Source organism: Sinocyclocheilus grahami, unplaced genomic scaffold (assembly GCF_001515645.1).
Source record: "Sinocyclocheilus grahami isolate Dianchi unplaced genomic scaffold, SAMN03320097.WGS_v1.1 scaffold944.1, whole genome shotgun sequence".
Lineage (NCBI taxonomy): Eukaryota > Metazoa > Chordata > Actinopteri > Cypriniformes > Cyprinidae > Sinocyclocheilus > Sinocyclocheilus grahami.
In genome coordinates this window covers 354,850-375,084 of record NW_015506123.1, presented here as the reverse complement: position 1 = coordinate 375,084, position 20,235 = coordinate 354,850, and the positions used below count along the sequence as shown (strand labels likewise).

General features: G+C 37.7%; 1 protein-coding gene across 3 annotated transcripts in view; it reads right to left on the bottom strand.

Moving 5' to 3' along the window:
• The window catches only part of micu1 (mitochondrial calcium uptake 1), a 69,958-nt gene that overhangs the window by 30,141 nt on the left and 19,582 nt on the right, over positions 1-20,235 (bottom strand). For all 3 annotated transcript variants that reach the window (XM_016249622.1, XM_016249623.1, XM_016249624.1), the window contains exons 3-4: positions 11,891-12,053; positions 3,138-3,181 (exon numbers count right to left, since the gene is read on the bottom strand). In XM_016249622.1, the coding sequence (XP_016105108.1) occupies positions 3,138-3,181; positions 11,891-12,053 (207 nt within the window). The remainder of the gene's footprint in view (positions 1-3,137; positions 3,182-11,890; positions 12,054-20,235) is intronic.

Here is a 20,235-nt window from a genome sequence, read left to right as displayed (position 1 = left end):
TATATATATATATATATATATATATATATCTTTAGAATATGTAGTATTTAATTCATTAATAATTCTGATAATTACAGATTGATCCACTTCCTGAATTTCAAATAATTTAACATCATCCTCTATATTCTCAAATTGATTGGCATCTTCATCCACGAAGTACTGCCTATCAACTTCAACGTTTGAAAAATTTGATGCAAGATCTTTTACTGATTGAATAAAAAAATCATTAAATATATTCATTAACAAGTTCATCTCCAACTTTAAGAATATATTTATCCTGAACTTTACTTTTTGGTTTTATTAAACTGTTAATTTGTTTCCATATTATATTACCATTTCCCTTAGCTTCAGATAATATGTGAATGTAATAATTTGATTTTGAAGTACGAAATTTCTTAATTACTCGATTTCTTAGTCCTTTAAACAACTGCAAGTCTATTTCATGTCTAGTTTTAAGAAAAGTCTTTAAGGCATAATCTCTTTGCTTCATTAATTGACGTATCATATCATTTATCCAAGGAAGCTGTATTTTTCTATATGATTTCTTCTGACATTTAATACATTTATCTACAATAAGACTGATATGAATCATAAATTCATCACAACATTTATTTACATGATTATGTTGTAAAACTTCATTCCAACTTATTGCCATTAATTTCTTCTCAAATTCAGCCTGGTCTTTACGAGGAATCTCAAATTTTACTAATCCATCATGATTATTATGATTCCTTACTAAATTTTTTTTTTTTTTTTAGTTTTCTAGCAATTAATACCATATTATGATCAGACAAACCACAAACTAAATTATAAGTTTTTGTTATACGTTCATGTTTATTCGTAAATACCAAATCTATCAATGTTTGTGTTTTCTGACTAATACGAGTGGGTCCACTAATCATCTGTCGATAATCATATATATATATATATATATATATATATATATATATATATATGCAATCTACTCCACTTTAACGCAACACTGCAATCCTGCAGCTTTAAAGTTCGCTTTTTTCATTTATTTATTTTTTCAGATAAGAGGTCATGCCTCGATCACGCCAAATTTCTTGACCAAACTAGAAATTTGGAACGCAGCAAAATTCACCCGAGGCCTGTTGCACATAGCCATTTGAGTTTTTTACCCAGGTAAGTTTGTTTAGTTTGAGCAAAGGTGGGTTGGTTTTAAAACTCTGAGTTTACAAAGAATGTTTACCGAGTGTTGTGAGCCCACTGAGGCTGTTCTAAACCAGGTTGAATTTGTTTGGTTTTGTCAACTCTAAACTTGCTCTGAAACTGAAAGAGAAAGAGTTTGTTCAGCTAGCTTCATGAATCATGCGCTCGCTGTCTCCTGCATTTATAGATGTATGAATGGAAGTCAATGGAACAAAACTTGCAGTGTTGCTGGCTCTTAAGCCAGGTTCAGCTCCAACTTCAGATCTTCAGGAAGACTTGATAATTATAGAGGGGGTCTTTGATCAGGGATGGAACTGAACTCTGCAGGAAGGCGGATCTCCAGGAACAAGATTGGGCATCCCTGGACTAAGCTATTTATGCTAGTTAAACATTCCCAACATATGCTGGTGGCTAGTTAAGTTTTTTTTTTTTAAGCATTATGTTTTGATGCCTGTTTGGATTAGTATAAACAGTTTTTGGGAGTAACTAACTAAAAGCAGTGACTACTAACCACATTTTTTTCATAACGTGAGTAGTTCAGTATTTTTCAAAGTAGTACAGCTTTTCCAGTAACGCGCTGCAGCAAAAAAATCTCCATGTTTGCAACAAATATGGCTCTTATTACAAATTAGAAATGATATCATTAAATATATTTTTTATTATACCATGGTCTGTCTGAAAACTCGATTCTGACTGGCTGGCAGATAACCGTTTAATGCACAGGTATGCACCGCTCTATTAATGCGCTGCTTTCATTGACGCACACAAACATCGCTCGCACAGAGAGTACGTGCATAGGCAGCTGGAGTTTCTTTTCTTTACTCTGTTGACTGACAAAGTCCATTTTGGTTCTGCTGTTCATTTCTGGAGTTTGGAGATGTTCTGCACGATAGTCTGACATATTGACCTTTCCCATCACAACAACTATGGTCTTCACTCACAACTCTGAAAACATAAATCATACAGCAGGAGAGAGAGAGAGAGAGAGAGAGAGAGAGAGAGAGAGAGAGATATCAGAGATCACACTGCGCACACACACAAACAGGAGTACAGAAACTTCTTGTCAACGCTGCCCTGTGACTTTTATTAATAAAATAGCTTAGATACTGGATCGCTGCATTATATTACTCATCAACGAGGAGGTAAAATCGCTGTTTAAGTAACTAAACTCACAACTTGCATATATTTTTAAATAAACTATGTAAAATTATAAAATAGCTTCAATGTAATTAGTTACTTTTTTTTTCGCCAGCAGCTTGCAGAGCTCTCTTACCATTCTCTAGATTTAATTTTAAGAGACTATATTTAATTATTTTAAATAATGATTATACTGTAGGTTGAAAAAGTATGGATTCCCCAACACTAGCTAACAACATGTTTTTAAAAAAAAGGTCAGATTTATAATATCGGAAGCATTTGTTCTCTAAAATGAATTATCTGATATTGGTATTGACCAAAATGACTAAATCTGTACCTTTCTGTTACTGGAGGACAAAAAACAGAGAGACCAAGCATTTGAGGTAAGGATAGACATGTAAAAAGATAGACACAGCGGAGGTGTGTTTAAAAATGGTAACCTAGAGAGATCAAGAACAAAGAGAAACTAAATGAACCAGAAAGCAGAGATTGAATGCAGACCAGTCTTATGTAAAGTACAGAAAACACACAACATTATAAATGACAACAAATGTCCCTGATGAGAATGTATGTGTAACTTCATGCAAAATGTTTCAAGCATGCAACAAGTTTTTTAGACTGCACAAGAGTGAACGTCTCAGAGCGTGCTCACGATTGAGCTGTGGATGAGTTTCTGTGAAAAGAGAGTGAAGGATTTTTATGAAGAGTGAATGAGAACAAACGTCTCCATCCTGCGTCATCCTGTCGAGCTGCACAATGGCAAAGTAACTATTCGGTTCCCACTCACTCGCCCACATATGCACACGCACACAGATCGCGCTGCTTACCTTTCCATCATAGCGTTTCACCACAAACTGATCCAGACCAAGGTCTGTAAGAGAGAGAGAGAGAGAGAGAGAGAGAGAGAGAGAGAGACAGTCAAACACAGTGGCTCTGTTGCAAAACATAAACTAAACTAAATCTGGATTTTTTTTTCTGGACCCCCTAATTTTGTCCCAATACATTGTCTTCTCTACAAAAGATACATGTAATAATGCTTTAGAATGTGGTGAAAATGCATGATCATGCTGTTTACTTTTGGAATGGCTTTCTCTGTGGTAACGTGCTTTAAAATGCTTACTAAATGGGCAACTCACTAGATTTTGAAGAAAGCTTTTATCACACATAAACAAGCCTATCTGTAAATGCATCTTGAATCCCAGTAGTCGTTTGCATTTATAGATGTCACTACAGGAGCTGGGTGATTACTGACATGTATGAGTGATTAATATAAGCTATTAAGGCTCATTTCCATCTTCCAGAAGTTCCAAATAAATGTCAGAGTCGTTCAACACCAAATCATTTCTCCATTAATCTTGTGCTGAATGCAGTACAGGGCTGGTCTGAGCTGAACAGGATGGACTCTGCTGATCTAGGGTCAGCTACACGAGCCAAGACTGATCTAGGGTCTATATTATATATATATATATATATATAAACATCAAGTTTCAAATAAAATGAAGAAATAAAAATGACTTTTATGTATCTTTTTAAAGCAATAAAATCACTGGATTATTATCTCAGGTTGCATCCTCTTTACATAAAACATCTGAGTGACAGGTGAGGCCACGACATAGATTACAATTGAGAAGCTGGGCCTAACTCCTGTTCGAAGCCCAGGCAGCCTTTGAGCTGAGCATATCTCTCTAATTCCGCTGCTGAAACGGGATGAATTATGGAACAGCTTTCCTCGCAGCCAGATGAATAATGAATTTTGTGTTCACTTTTTTACTCTCCCTCTTTTTAAAACCACTCTTCTCTCCCTAAAGGAAAGCCAGACTATTTAAACTAACTTAAATGACACCACAAGCCGCTTCAGCAGACCATGGTCTCCTTACATCCCACCCACAAGTGTAAGAAACATACTTTACAGCGAGGGATGACTTTTTCTGAATGACAGAACAGTGTGCTGCTTGTGCAAGTACATCGCACACCAGATAAATGCCAGCTAAGAGATTCTTAAGAAACACGCTTTAATCAGACATTTAGCCTTTCTCGGTGAAGCACAGCTGCTCTGGATGTCAGACCATCTCCGCTATGAATGCTATAAAATTATTTATTTGCCATGTTTACACGGGAGATACATTTGGCCATGAGGATAACAAAAAAAAAGAGAAAACACTTTGTCCGGACCCAACGAGGCACTAAACTCTACTAAAGCTGGCGAAACTGTTCTTTGTAATTACAGTCGCAGGGCATTTGTCTGGGAGGAGAAAGGATGAATGGCCGCCCAAGCGTTACGCACTAATTTGTGGCGTCTTCCACTCCATTTCTGCTATACGCATAACATCCCACATGTTTATACACCCACATACACACTAACACAGAGTCCTGGTGCTTGCTGTCTTCCATTGGGAGAGAATGAGAATTGTAAAGAGAATCTCTACTGCTTCAGCATTACTGTAGAGCATGGCGCTTGCAACACCAAGGTCATGGGTTTGATTCTCAGGGAATGCTTGAAATGAAAAGATGTACAGTACAGATGCAATATAAGTGGCTTTGGATAAAAGCCTCTTCCAATGCATAAAATGTACCGTAATGTAACGTAATTTACTGTTTTAGCATTCCTGTAGAGCAAAGTCATGGGTTCGATTTCAAGGGAATGCATGACGTGAAAAGATGTTCAGCTCAGATGCAATGCAATGTAACAAATAAAAGCCTCTTCCAAATGGATAAATGTTGTATTGAACAAATGTAACAATTTACCGTTTTAGCATTCCTGTTGAGCAAATTCATGAAGGTTCATGAATGTTCATTGCATTATCCAAAAAGATAATCTCTCTTTCTAATAACTGCTTTAGGCTGCATTAATAATTGCATTATCAACGGCTCAAGCCTCCATTACTGGTTATAAAATGACATTTTGGAATTAGCAACAGAGGCTTGAGATGAGATACGTAAAATATTAGTCCTACACGCAAGAGCATTTTACGCACAAAACCCTGACAAATGTCTTGAAATACATCATCTTAGGGCTGCACGATTAATCGAAATTAAATCGCAAAGGCGATAAATCACAATTAGGCAGAAGCTGCGATTGTCATGCATATCTTTCAGTGAAGCATGATTCTGTGCGTTTTGAATATGGATATTTTTCTTACAAAAACGCATCGATTCGCTACAGAAGGCCTTTGTTCACCCCCCGGAGCCGTGTGAGACACTTTTTTTATGGATGGGCGCTTTTTATTTAACTTCTTTTGGACTGAAGCAATGTAACACCCTGCTGACTGCAATGATAGAGCTTGAAAGATCAAAGACAATTTTTTATATAACTCCGACTGGATTCATCTGAAAGAAGAAAGTCATATACACCTAGGAGGCCTCGGGGATGAGTAAAACGCAGCCTAATTTTCATTTTTGGGTGAACTAACCCTTTAAATGTGGTATTTTCACCTGCTTTCAGATGGAGGAGCATTTACTACACAGAGCCGTAGTTCAGTGACAAGCTACGCAAACAGCTTTCATAATCGCAGAACGATTTCTTCGATTTCATAATCGAGCGATTAAATCGTGTGCGATTATGAACGCGACTTTGCGTAGCTTGTCGGTGAACTACGGCTCTGTGTAGTAAATGCTGCTCCATCTGAAAGCAGGTGATGGAGATTTACTTCTAATCACAGAAACGTGCAGCCCTACATCATCTGAAAAATGTCTTGAGGTGTGGTAACTGTAGCATAATCGGAATAACTGACTCTGGTCTGTTGAATTATTAGACAATAAAGTACACCTGTGTGTGCATTACTAGCAAAAAAACTACATATTAATATATACTGTGGGATATAGTGGGCTAAATTACTTATAAAGATTGTGGGTAAAATTTTGATCATATCGCCCACCACAAGGAATGCTTACAGTAAAAAGAAAAGAAATTAGGCGCTGGACAAAAAGAGAGCAGGAGAGAGAGAGATTAAAAGTTGTGGAGGTGTGTCGTGGGCCTCAGAGGACTGCTGAGGTGGGCTGTACGGACACAGAGCTGTCCACTGCAATCATTTAGACTGCAACAAAAGGAGATAACAGACCCCATTAAAAAGGACGTTACAGCCAGTTCTACTGCTTCCAAGTGAACAGTGAATACTTTCATTTAGTGATTGCAGTAAAATTTATCCTTAAAGTGTAAAATTAAGTGGGTATTTTTTAACATTCACTTTGCTTTAATAGTGGCCATTTTTCTTTGCATGGTCTTACTGACAGCCCTGTTATTAAAGCGCATCTGAATATACTGTACTGCAGAAGAGCACAAGCTGTATATGTTGATAACAAATATGTGTCAAATATATGGAATGGAGAATAAGATTTGAGAGCTGCAGAGATGATAATTTTCTGTGAGTGACAAGTAAAGTCGACTGCATTAATATATAGCGCTTCATATAATATTGATTGTTTCAAAGCAGCTTCAAAGTAATAAACAAAAATAATTCAAATAGGAGATAAATGAGGTGTAACCAATTTAAAAAATATTTTAAATTTTATTAAAAAAAAATTTTTTTTAAAGGTTAGTCACACTTTAGTTTGGGGACCAATTCTCAGTTAACTAACTACTAACTATGACTATGGGAGGGATTAAGGGTTCGAGAATATGGTCATGCAGAATAAGGCATTAATATGAGCTTTATAATACTAATAAACAGCCAATATGCGTGCTAATAAGCAGCTAGTTAATAAAGAGAATTGGTCTCTAAACTTGTTACCAAAAGTTTTTTTTTTCATTATATTTTAACAAAAGTATGTTTGTATACCATGAATAATAAATCAATAAATATAATAGAATTTTTATGTATTTATTGCTAAGATTTTTTTTTCTAGAAATGTAAAAAAAATTAAATATTTTTAAGAAATTATAATAATTGATTATGCCGACTTTACTCAACTTAGTTTTCTTTTCAAAAATTGCACTGGCTTTTTTCATCATGATATCAAGATTTCACCACCCTGTAATTCCACAAATATTGAACTTGCCTCCCAAAAAAAAACATCAATATTAAAACTTTTAATTCAGAAATTAAAAAACATGTTCATACTGTGAATACTGTGTATTCAAGCCAGTATGAATCATATTTAGCTAATAAATTCAGACAAAATGAACAAGTCATTGACCTGAGTAATGGCCATCATTCTGTGCTGTTCCTCATAAACTATAAGACAGCAGATCACTATGAATATACAGTAGTACATGAGTAATTACATGACGTTTGTTTTTTTTTTCGATACCGGTGCCAAATCAATACTTTTAAAATGCCTAAACGGTGCCTGAACCGATACTTATTAAAAAATAAATAAATAAAAATTCCCCCCAAAAATGATGGATTGGTGGGGTTCGTGGGCGGGGCTTCACCTAACAGTATACATGACAACGTTTTTTTGTTTGTTTGTTTGCTTATTTTGTTTTTATAGTAAATAAAAAGAAAACAATTAGAAAGAATAGAAAAAGAATAGGGAATGCTAATGTTAGAGGGTCATTTTTAAATAAAAATAAAAATTCAATAGAACAGAAAAAGAACAGATAATGCTAGTGTTAGAAGGTCATTATTTATAATAAATAAAATTAAAATAAGTGGAAAGAATAGAGAAAGCTAGTGTTAGAGGCTCTTTTTCTTTATAAATAAAACAAGTAGTTAGAATAGAAATAGAATAGAGAGTGCAAATGTTAGAGGGTTAAGTTTTTTAATAAAAAAAAACAAGCAGATAAAATTAGAAGTAGCATTAGAATAGAGAGTGCTAGAGTTAGAGGGTCAAATGAAGATGAAAAGAGATGTGTTTTCAGCCGTTTCTTGAAATTATTAAGGACTCGGCTGCTTGGATTGAGCTGGGCAGGTCATTCCACCAGGAGGGAACAGTTAATGTAGAAGTCCATGAAAGTTTGATCATAGGTAGAATGCAAAATGTTTCAAAATAAAGTTGAAAAAGTGAAAAAGCATAATGGGACCCCTTTAAAGTTTCAGCTGCTTGGATTGAGCTGGGCAGGTCATTCCACCAGGAGGGAACAGTTAATGTAGAAGTCCATGAAAGTTTTATCATAGGTAGAATGCTAAATGTTTCAATACAAGCATTTCAGTCAAATGTAATTCATGCAATATTTCAAACCTTTAACCCACTTGGGAAAAACAACCCATGGCAACAGTTTAAAAGTAGTCCAATTCTGTGGACTTGGCAACCCTGCATCCAACAAGAGCTGCAGCTTTGAGTGATCACAGGTCGAGAATAAGGAGAGATGACTGACAAGACCATGCTGGAGTATTTGCTGCTCAACAGATCCTGAGCTCATTGACAAATATCTGATCTTGTAAAATGTGCTTGCTCCCTATACACAGAGTGTGTGTGATCGTGAAAGTGAAAGTAAACAGCGCAAACGCTCATTCAAAAATATTTAAATGCACCGCATCCTGAGTGAGGGTCCCTGATGCGGCAAAATTATATACAATATTAGAATGTTTAAAGAAGTGGACGCGAAAATCGCGGGAGCGAAACACATGTTGCGGGAGCAGTCAGCAGTCAATGGTCAGAGATTCAGCGGGAGTGGGATTAAGAAAATAGCCGAATAAAAGAGGACGTATGATCACCCTAATTTATAATCTATTGCTAATCAATGTATTATTTTTAAAGTAGCATATGGAACATATTTTTTGCCTCATTCTGTGACAAGAAGCCTCATCAGATCACAAAAGAAAGCATTTGACTGGTGTTGTGGAGTAAAAAGGTTATAATGTTCTCTTTTGTTGGACAACCGGATTAGAAATGTGAATACAAGGGAGGTTTAGCTTTAGGCATTTTAATTTAAGCATGTTTAGCTGAGTTAACGGAAGGCTACCTGCTGCCATCAGAGCAAGTGTAATTACTGCATTCACGTGCTCCTCTGATGCTCTCATTTCCCGAGTTGTGCTTTTAAGTCGGAATGTGAAAACAACATGGACACTCTCGTTACTACAAAGATGTGTTGGATTTGTATTATTTGAGTTTTCCAACTTGAGTTCACGTGCATTTTCTCAGTCAGGAAATTATTTTTCAGGTGCGGTGCCGGTGATGATGCTTCTTACGTCTGTTTCGGAGAAACTGAAGACAAATATTTCAATCGATCGCTCAGGCATGGCACCGAAATCTGCGTTCGGATTCGGTTCTAGTACATACCTGCCATGTTACATAGGTACCGGTGCCATATTGGTACCGGGTTTCGGTACCCAACCCTAATGAAGACTGGTCTGAAAATGCTGAACTGAAAGTGTAGATGCACTCACACATGCAAACACACACATTTGCAGTCATCAGCACTTCTATCAGTTATGCATGGCCAGTGATCAAATCTCTTGCATCAGCTCTGCCTCTGGGTGAGAGTGACGGAGTCTTTCATTCTACCGTGCTAATTATTTTACCAAACAATGTCGCCCTCTCTCTCTCTCACACACACACTTCACTGTGGCATCCCCTCCTTTAAAAGCCTCAGGTATAGACTATAATTGAAAACGTATGTAATGTCCTTATGTTGATTCATGGGCTGTTACAGTGTGAACAGCCCTTCTGTTGACTGCTAAATTTCTTTTCATTTCTGTAAATTCCTCTTCCTTGTGATTCCAATTCAACATTCTGTCTTTTTTTAAAAGATTTATTTTTTTCCGTTTTTTCCCCCCCGTTTATTCTGAATGTGGAGTTAAGACAGGAAGTGAAGTGGGAGAGAGAGAGGGGCAGGATCGGGAAAAGTCTGCGAGCTGGGACTCAAACTCGGGACGCCCGTAGCGCAGCTGCGTTATATGTCGGCGCACTGCACACAAGGCTATTGGCGACGTCATCGACCACATTTTTAATGTTTTATATGGTTATGGCACAGAATACATCATAATACAACAGAATACGTCAAAAAAAAGGCAATGCCGTTGTTTCGGACTTTAAGTTGTGGTCTGTATTCCACTTCACTTTAAACATACACCCATATTTCCCTAGGCTCTTCCTCTCAGGGGAATCCCTGTGTGAGAGAAAGAAGTTTCTGCTGAAAGACCCTGAAACGGTCAAATTTGAGCCAGCTCATAAGTACACTTCAGGCAGCTCCGTCTCCCAAAATGCAACTCTGAATGTGACCTCACAGAGGATCTGTGCTGAACCTGCCCCCACTGGTTGTAAATAATAAATCAGATTCATAGTGGGTTCCTAGTGTTCAAGGGCTTAAGCAGTTCTGTTTCGGCAGTAGTGGCCACTAGAGCATGCTCATGAGACAAATGCAAGTCAGCGAAGTGAAGGGCAAAACAACTGTGGAATATAGCCCTGTTTTGGCTGATGAGCATGACCACGTCAGCTGGTAGATGAGGGTCAAAACTGTGACAATGGTTTAAATTTTGCACTACAACGCCACCTGTCTGCGGGGTAGTTTTCAATTTTCTTCACTGCTGCGTTAGGAACATGGCAGGACAAAAACCTCATGATGTAAAGTAATCCTATATCACAGCTTCAGCCCTAAGATGAATGTTACAGACTTGGATTAGAGCACAGTAAATGATTGAGGAAGTCAGGCTGTGCCACAAGCCAGTGGATATCACTGTATTTATGAGTGTGTCAAGCCTAATGCTATTTACAGATACAGAAGGAAGCTCGGCACGAAGAGACATGACTGATGTGTGATGTTTACATATATGAGCAAGATTCGGAATTCAATTCAACGCCTTTCAAACTCCAGAATTTGAATTTGAAATAATACAGCAAGCAGTTTGTCGAATTTGAATTAAATGAAGTAGAATTAAAACAAAATTTAATTTTTTTACTGCTGTAAAATAACTTCTCTTTCTTCACAAATTTTCAATTTTTTTTTTTACTAATTTGTCACCCATGAACTCATCTTTTGATGCCCGTCTTATTTTTTAACAGTACTGAACCTGAGAAAAAAAAATCTACATATTAGAGAGTAAATAGTCAAATAAATAATTAAAAATAATAAAATGACATAAAAAATTACTTATGTTTTATCGCAACACTTTTGATTCTCTATGGCTTTTCACACGCCATTCTAAACCCAGCGTAAATGGAATCCTGGGTTATCTTGCTTCACGTTTCACATTGCTTATTCTTAAACTGACGTTACACAGTACACTGCTAAACCCCAGTTTAACATTCTTATTTGCATATTTGCAGTGTCAGTGTCACTGACTGGACGAATGCAGCATGAGACGTGCTTACATAATGGCACTAGTATTGTGCATACACATTATATACTGCTGACTGTAAAATCAAGTTCTCCAGAATGGATGTTTCACACTATAAAGGCAAGAATGAAATGGTCTCCAGAGCAGGGTTTCATAACCCCGGGTAAAAAGCGGTGCTAACCCCACTTCTAAATTACATGATTGAAACGTTCCTTGACCCGGGGTTAAAAGCCGTGTTTAGAACGACGATAACCCGGGGTTAAGTGCAGTGTGAAAAGCCCTTCTGTTGACTGCTAAATTTCTTTTAAATTCTGTAAATTCCTCTTCCCGTGATTCCAATTCAACATCCTGTTAGATGTGGCCAATTAGAATATTGAATTCTGAATTTTGGCCAACCCTGGCCAAGAAAGACTGAAACTCACTCTCTGGCTGTTTCTCATTGGGCGTGATGGAGCGCACAAAGTCCTGTGGTGTCATGTACACCTCCGGGTCTCCGTGCTCACTGATGATCTTCAGGGTGGCAAAGTACCGAAATATCTTGTCTGGGGTGGAGTAAGCTCTGATCCGGTTCTCATACTCCATCACCTGTATCACACACACAGAAAAACACACTTACAGTCAATATCAATGCTGGGAAGTAACTACTTTTGTCTTTATACTAAATAAACCGTGGAGTATTTACAGTAACACGCTACTTTATCCAAGTAGCGTTGTAGTGTAAACAAACGCTATTGCCATTTTTGCATTGGTGCGCTGTGTTTACCCTTGTATAGGGTCCATATTAATGAATCATGATAGATATAACCTGCCAAGGCTGGTCATTTACATAACTAAATCTAACCATCTGATCATTAGAATAACCTGTCATTATGGCTGTCATAACAGCAACTATGGCAAAACAGCAGACAGTTTTGTTTTGAGTTATGAATCAAGAGCAGCCTAAAAGTTATTAATAGCCTGAGGCGACATGGCATGTATTAACTAAAAAAAAAATCATCCATTGCAGGTGGCTATGAAACAAATGAAAACTCCTGTGCATGAAAATGTCTAGTTTGTATCGGAAATATTTAGACAATAACTGTCAGTTACATCATGTGATCATGTGAGCCTGACAAACTTGATTGAATGGATTGCAAAGAACGGAGGACTTGCTCCATGTTCAATCATATGAGACAAACAGTATAGTCCATTTCTAAAGCCACTTTTTTTTGTAATGTCTACTAAATGATTTTTTGCCTTAATAATGTAATATTTAAAATGTTCTTCATCCAGGGGCATTTATTCAGCATATCGTGCCATGAAATTATCTAATTGATTGACAGCTATTAATTGAGACAATTTCATTTTTAAATTATAGCCATTACTGCAGTCGGTGTCTCTTATTGTGATGGATGTGTCTGTATTTTTTGGTCAAAGAACATCAAAATAAGCAGTAATAGAGGTCAGTTTCATCATTCTCATCCAGCCTTTGATGATGCTTCCTTTTCCACTATCTGGCTGTCTTTAGCAAATGCCCATTTTGCAAGTGACTCATTATGCAAGCTACTGTAGGCTAATTTTCTGAGCTAATTGAGTGTCAGTTTGCATGCAGCTATTAGACAACAGAAGTGATTGTAGTTACAAGATGAGGTGCTGATAATTTGGAGTTTAGGATATTGCCTGAATGCCTGCAGTAAGTGAGGCTTGTAATGTAAAACTGTACTTGTCAATCAAACCCTGCAATTCCGGAGGTCACTGCGCACCACTGTTCATTTGTTTTTATTTATACTTGTGTCAGATGAACATACTTGGTCACTGCATTGGGCCTCACCACTATTTTAGGATTTTGCACCATAAGTGTTGTGTTTTTAAGATGCTGTCAAGTTAAAAATGGTTCAAGTGCTAAAAAAAACATGTGTAGAGACCTTTGCCTTCTGTTTTATTCAGTTGCTCTCTATTTTGCTCTGAAAACGTTCCAATACTAAAGGTTGAGAGATGTTGATGGATACTTCTGTGTAACAAAAAAGACATTACGAAAAATGTCTCCGTGGGGTATTTTGTCCATATAATAGAAGTCAAAGGGGTTCAATGATGTATTGGGAGTCCATTGACTTTCAATGCATAAACAAAAATAGTCAAAACATTCCTCAAAATATCATCTTTTGTGTTCCACATAAGAAAGAAAGTAAAACAGATGCCCGAGTCTGCCTTTTCGGACATTTTTTCCCCAAATTCTTAATCTGACTGTGTATTTGAAGACCCTACTCATTTGATTTACATATTTTGCATACTATATAGTAGGGAAGTACACACATTCAGATGTGGAGAGTGTTTTATTGAGTTCATTGCTCACATAAACCTGACAGAAAACAAGACACGCACTGATTGTCATGACAACTGGACAGCGATTTCATATACACAGAACCAAAACCTAAAATCTAAACTGTACTTTCTTGTTGCTGCCTTGCAAGTACTGATACTTCCTTCAGGAAATGCAAATGTTGTTTTTCTTTTAAAGTGATAAAGTTCGATGTCAGACACTGTAATATGCTCTGGTCCCCTCCCTGCTTACTGTGGTGACGAGATATATAGCAGACTGTCATCACTCTTTTCCACTGCATGGTACGCCACTGTATGGCTCGGTACGGTTCACTTTTGGGGGATTTTCCACTGGGTACAGTACCTGGTACTTTTTTTAGTACCACCTCGGTTGAGGTTCCAAGTGAACCGTACTGTTACCAAAACGTGACGTGTAAACTCTGCTGATCATGGATTGGCCGGAGATAATCGTCACTACCTGCGTCACTGAACTTACGACACAAACACAACAGAACCTCTAGATTTAAATCAGCACAGCCAGCGAAGGATCAAACGCAACTGTTTTGAACAAGCGCACCTTTTTTTAACAACCAAAAAGTGGCTGTTTCGTTGTCTGTTGAGGAAGTACAGACGTTCCTCTCGTTGATAGCAGAGGAGCGGATCCAGCGAGAGCTTGATGTGGTGACACGGAATGAAATTTTTTTTCAGGAGTCGCAGCAGTAGAGGCGGCACAACTATAACGACTTGTGAATAATCCCGCCCACTCTAAAGCTACACTAAATTGCAGTGGGTACAATACAGTAGGTTTCATAGACTGTTGGGCAAGTTTTTGGGGCAGACCTGACCTGTTGAAAAGAGATGGTCTTCATCCCTCCTGGGGTGGTGCCGCTCTTCTCTCTAGAAATATGGCACATAGTCTTAGAGTTTGTACTTGACTAACTGGGGCCCAGGTCAGGAAGCAGACAGACTGGCTAAACCGACCATCTGCTAGCCGCCTCACGTCACAGAAGTCAGTTAATTCTCAGCACAGAGATTCTTTCACATAGATATCATACTACACAGACTGTGTCTGTTCCCCGAACCAGCAAATACAAAAAAGGTCCAAAACAATGTAAGGGTAGCAATTGAATTGATGTTCAACAAATAAAAAACAGATATAATACAGATGAACAAATGATAAAGCTTGGCTTAATGAATATTAGATCCCTTTCTACAAAAGCACTTTTTATAAATTAAATGATCACAGCTCATAACTTAGATGTGCTCTATTTGACAGAAACCTGGCTAAAATCAGATGATTACATTATTTTAAATGAGCCTTTCTCAGTATTTCTCAGAGCTCTGGTTTCAAGTATAATTCATTTGAAGTAATGGTGATTCAAATAAAATTACCCAGAAAAACAAGTGTTAATGATAAATCCCCTGTGACATTTGTACTGGCTACTGTATACAGGCCACCAGAGCACCATACAGACTTTATCAAAAAAATTGCTGATTTTCTATCTGAGTTAGTGCTGACTGCAGATAAAGTCTTAATTGTTGGCGATTTTAATATCCATGTTGATAATGAAAAATATGCATTGGGATCAGCATTTAGACATTCTGAACTCCATTGGGGTTAGACAACACCTGTCAGGACCTACTCATTGTCGTAATCATACTCTAGAACTAATACTGTCACAAGGAATTGATGTTAATGGCGTTGATATTCTACAGCAGAGTGATGATATCTCAGATCATTATCTAGTCTCATGTATACTCCATATAGCTAAAGCTGCAAATTCAACTCCTTATTACAAATATGGCAGAACCATCACTTCTACCACAAAAGACTGCTTTGTAAATAGGCTAATCTTCCTGACTTGTCTCAATATCTCAGCATATCCAGTAGCTCAGAAAAACTTGATGGTGTAACCGAAACTATTGACTATCTCTTTTCTAGCACTTTAGATACAGTTGCTCCTTTACACTTAAAGAAGATTAAGGAAAATAGTCCCACACCATGGTATAACGAGCACACTCATGCCTTAAAGAGAGCAGCCCGGAAAATGGAGCACAGCTGGAAGAAAACAAAAGTAGAGGTATTTTGTATTGCATGGCGGGAAAGTACTTCTACTTATAGAAAAGCTCTAAAAACAGCTAGATCTACTTACTTTTCGTCTCTTAGAAGAGAACAAACAGAACCCCAGGCATTTATTCAATAAAGTGGCTAAATTAAAGAAAAATAAAGCATCAACAAATGCAGACCTTTCCCAACAGCACAGCAGTAATGACTTTATGAACTTCTTTACTTCCAAGATCGATACTATTAGAGATAAAATTATGCAGCCATCAGCCACAGTATCACATCAGATTCCACAACAATTCCACTCGTTCTCTGCTATAGGACAGGAAGAATTCTATAAACTTGTCAAATCATCAAAACCTACAACATGTATGTTAGACCCTATTCCATCTAAGCTACTAAAAGAGGTGCTTCCAGAAGTCATAGATCCTCTTCTGAATATTAATTCATCAATGTCTTTAGGATATGTCCCTAAAACCTTCAAATTGGCTGTTATTAAGCCTCTCATTAAAAAAAACACAACTTGATCCTAGAAAATTAATTAATTACGGATCAATCTCAAATCTTTTTTTTTTAGATTTAAAGATTTTATTTTCGGTCAAAAATAGTAGAAAAAGCAGTATCCTCTCAGCTATGTTCCTTCTTCGAGAGAAATGGTATCTCTGAAGATTTCCGGTCAGGATTTAGACTGTATCATAGTACCGAGACTGCTCTCATCAGAGTTACAAATGACCTGCTCTTATCATCCGATCTTGGTTGTATTTCTCTATTAGTACTACTGGATCTTAGTGCTGCGTTTGACACCATCAACCACAACATTCTTTTGAGTAGACTACAAAATTATCAAGACTACACTAACATTAGTGTAATTGCATTGTCATGGTTTAAATCTGACTTATCTGACCGTCATCAATTCCTAGCAGTAAAATACAAGATATCATATCGATCACAAGTACAGTATGGAGTGCCACAAGACTCAGTACTAGGACCGTTGCTTTTCACACTTTACATGTTACCCTTGAGAGATATTATCAAGAAACATGGTGTTAGTTTTCACTGTTATGCTGATGATACTCAGCTCTATATTTCTTCGCGGCCCAATGAAACCTACAAATTTACAAAACTAATGGAATGCATAGTTGATATAAAAAAAAAACTGGATGACTAGAAATTTCCTACTGCTAAATTCTGAAAAACAGAGGTTTTAATTACTGGACCAAAAACCTCTGCATGTAATAATAACCTAAAACACTGTCTAACACTTGATGGCTGCTCTGTTAATTCCTTTTCATCAGTTAGGAACCTAAGTGTGCTATTTGATAGCAATCTTTCCTTTGAAAACCATGTTTCTAGCATTTGCAAAACTGCATTTTTCCATCTTAAAAATATATCTAAATAATATACCAAAATTATGCCCTATGTTCTCAATGTCAAATGCAGAAACGTTAATTCATGCGTTCATGACCTCAAGGTTAGATTATTGTAATGCTTTATTGGGTGGTTGCTCTGCGCGCTTAATAAACAAACTCCAGCTGGTTCAAAATGCAGCAGCTAGAGTTCTTACTAGAACCAGGAAGTACGACCATATTAGCCCGGTTCTGTCAACTCTGCACTGGCTCTTATAAAGCCCTGAATGGTTTAGTTCCTCAGTACTTGAGCGAGCTCATATCACATTATAGTTCTTCACGTCTGCTGCAATCTCAAAACTCTGTCCATTTGATAATACCTAGAATGTCAAAATCAACTGCAGGCGGCAGATCCTTTTCCTATTTAGTGCCCAAACTCTGGAACAATCTACCTAGCATTATTCGGGAGGCAGAGACACTCTGTCAGTTTAAATCTAGATTAAAAACCCATCTCTTTAACTTGGCATACACATAATATACTATTGCATTTCTATAATTAAAATCCGTTAAAGGATTATTAGGCTGCATTAATTAGGTCAACCGGAACCGGGAACACTTCCCATAACACCCGATGTACTCGTTACATCGTAAGAAAAATGGCATCTATGCTAATATTAGTCTGTTTCTCTCTTATTCCGAGGTCACCGTAGTCATACAGATCCAGTCAGTATCCAGTCTAGATGGCAGATCAGTACCTAGAGACGACCTCTACAGCCCTGAATGTCAGCGGAGATCATGTCAACTAGATAACTAGATGCACCCCAGAGACAGATCCCCTGCGAAGACCTTATCACCTCGACGACCATCGGTACAAGACCACCGGAACCAGACAAGATCTCTGCACCCGTGTTGCAGCCTGGAATTAAACTACGCCATGGTGTTTTCATCAGGCCAGAGGACAACTGGCCCCCGACTGAGCCTGGTTTCTCCCAAGGTTTTTTTCTCCATTTCTGTCACCGATGGAGTTTTGGTTCCTTGCCACTGTAGCCTTTGGCTTGCTTAGTTGGTTACACTTGACTGATTGCACAGACACTATTGGAAGAGAGCTGAACTGGATGATGACATCACTGAATCATCAATGAAAAATGCTGAAAAAATGACTGTTATTGTCTTCTTGCACTATTGACAAACTATTTTCCTGTTTGACACTGTAAAGCTGCTTTGACACAACCAGTATTGTATAAAGTGCTATACAAATAAAGGTGACTTGACATGATACATAATTTTGAAATATTAAAGGCCGCGATTACATGAGTTCGCATTTACAGAGAGTTCAATTTCATATCATACAATAAACACTCTTCCAGCACATTACTTTGACACTTGCTGTGTCAAAGTAAAAGCTGCAAACTGATCCAGGCATTGAAACAGGCAGCTCAAATAACTTTCAAATAATAATAGGAGAATATGATGCATGCTGTCTGTCTGTTTAATGAGAGCAAATTAAACAACATTCACAGCAGGCATTCTTTACATCACTAACTGCCATCTGAATGACTCATTCATACAGCAAGAGGATGTGTGTGTGTGGTCATGTGTCACGGCTCCTGCTCTGTTTCGGATGGAAACACAATGTGTCATAGGAACAGACAGGTTGGCATCTAACTGGCACCCACAGTGGGCTGGTCGTGATGCCAGATGACATTGGCACACCAATGAGGGTTACAGAGAAAAACGCACAAGCACCAAAGCAGGGACATACCCTAGTAGCAAACATCACACAAACACACAAGAGGCAATTTCCTTGATCTTTTGAGAGTTCACTGTACTATAAAAACATTGGCTGTTTCAAAACCTATGAGATGCGTTGTTAAGCAAATGGAATCTTGGAATATAAAAATAACGTGGACAAACCATTCACTCGTTCAATGTGAATGCCGTATACTGGAATATGAGCATTTATTCCATCACCCGCGTGCTGATAGCGTGCGTGCACAAGTATGACCTGAACAGCATACGTTGATATCTGTGTTTAAGCTAAACTCATTTAAGCTTTCCCAGTTTTAACATTTAAGAGCCAGAGGATACTAGCTTGCGCGCGCAGTGAGATGATTTGTGCGTGCACACATCCGAAGAGCGCAAACCCGCGCCTCAGAACGCGCGCAAATATTAAGCTCTCTCTGAAGTAGTGTTCAAATGGACAAATTCACACAAAAATGATGTCAAAATGCCTGTCTTGGTAAGTATCCTATAGCCGACATAGCCGGCTGAACGCACTGTATCAGTGCATTCTCTTGAAGTGACAGCACTTTCTTAATATTAATCAAACAGCAACAACAAAGAAATCACTCACTGCTCTTGATTGAATAGCTTTTGTAACTTTAATAAAGATTCATCTTTAATTTATGCAGTCAAATATGCAATGCTGTTTTACATTTCATTACTTTATTCAATTTCTGTACCTAAAAACTAATGTTAGACCTACCTAAAAAAAAAAACTGAAAATCATTGTTTATTTTATTTGCATCTTTACTCTATTGTATTTATTTGTGCTGTTGCTTGTAGTTAGATAGACTATTCTTATTTACTTAATTTTTATTTGACAGTATAGTTTTTGCCTAAACATAGCACATACCGAACCATACCGAAACCGTGACTCTAAAACCGTGATACAAACCGAACCGTGAGTAAGTTGAACCGTTCCACCCAGTGACGGCGCTACACCGGGGCTAGGGTGGGCTATAGCCCCGTCAGAATTTTGAATAGCCCCAATTTAGCCCCCCGAGCAGATGAGATGGACCGTTTTTTGATAAAGAAAACAAGAGTGCAGGTAGGAAACCATGTCTCTGAGGGAGCCAAAGAAGGAGAAAATAAAGAGGAGTCAGAGAAAGTTTTGAGAGAGAAACTCCCGAGTCAAGACTTGAGGGAGAGGAGCAGTTTGTTGCTGCTGCTAGCTGCTCCACAGGTGCGGCCGCAACTAGCACTAGCATAGTAGTTATCGCTCCGACTGATTTGAGCCAGTTCTGATTATGCATACAAATGTATTGTGTTGTTAATG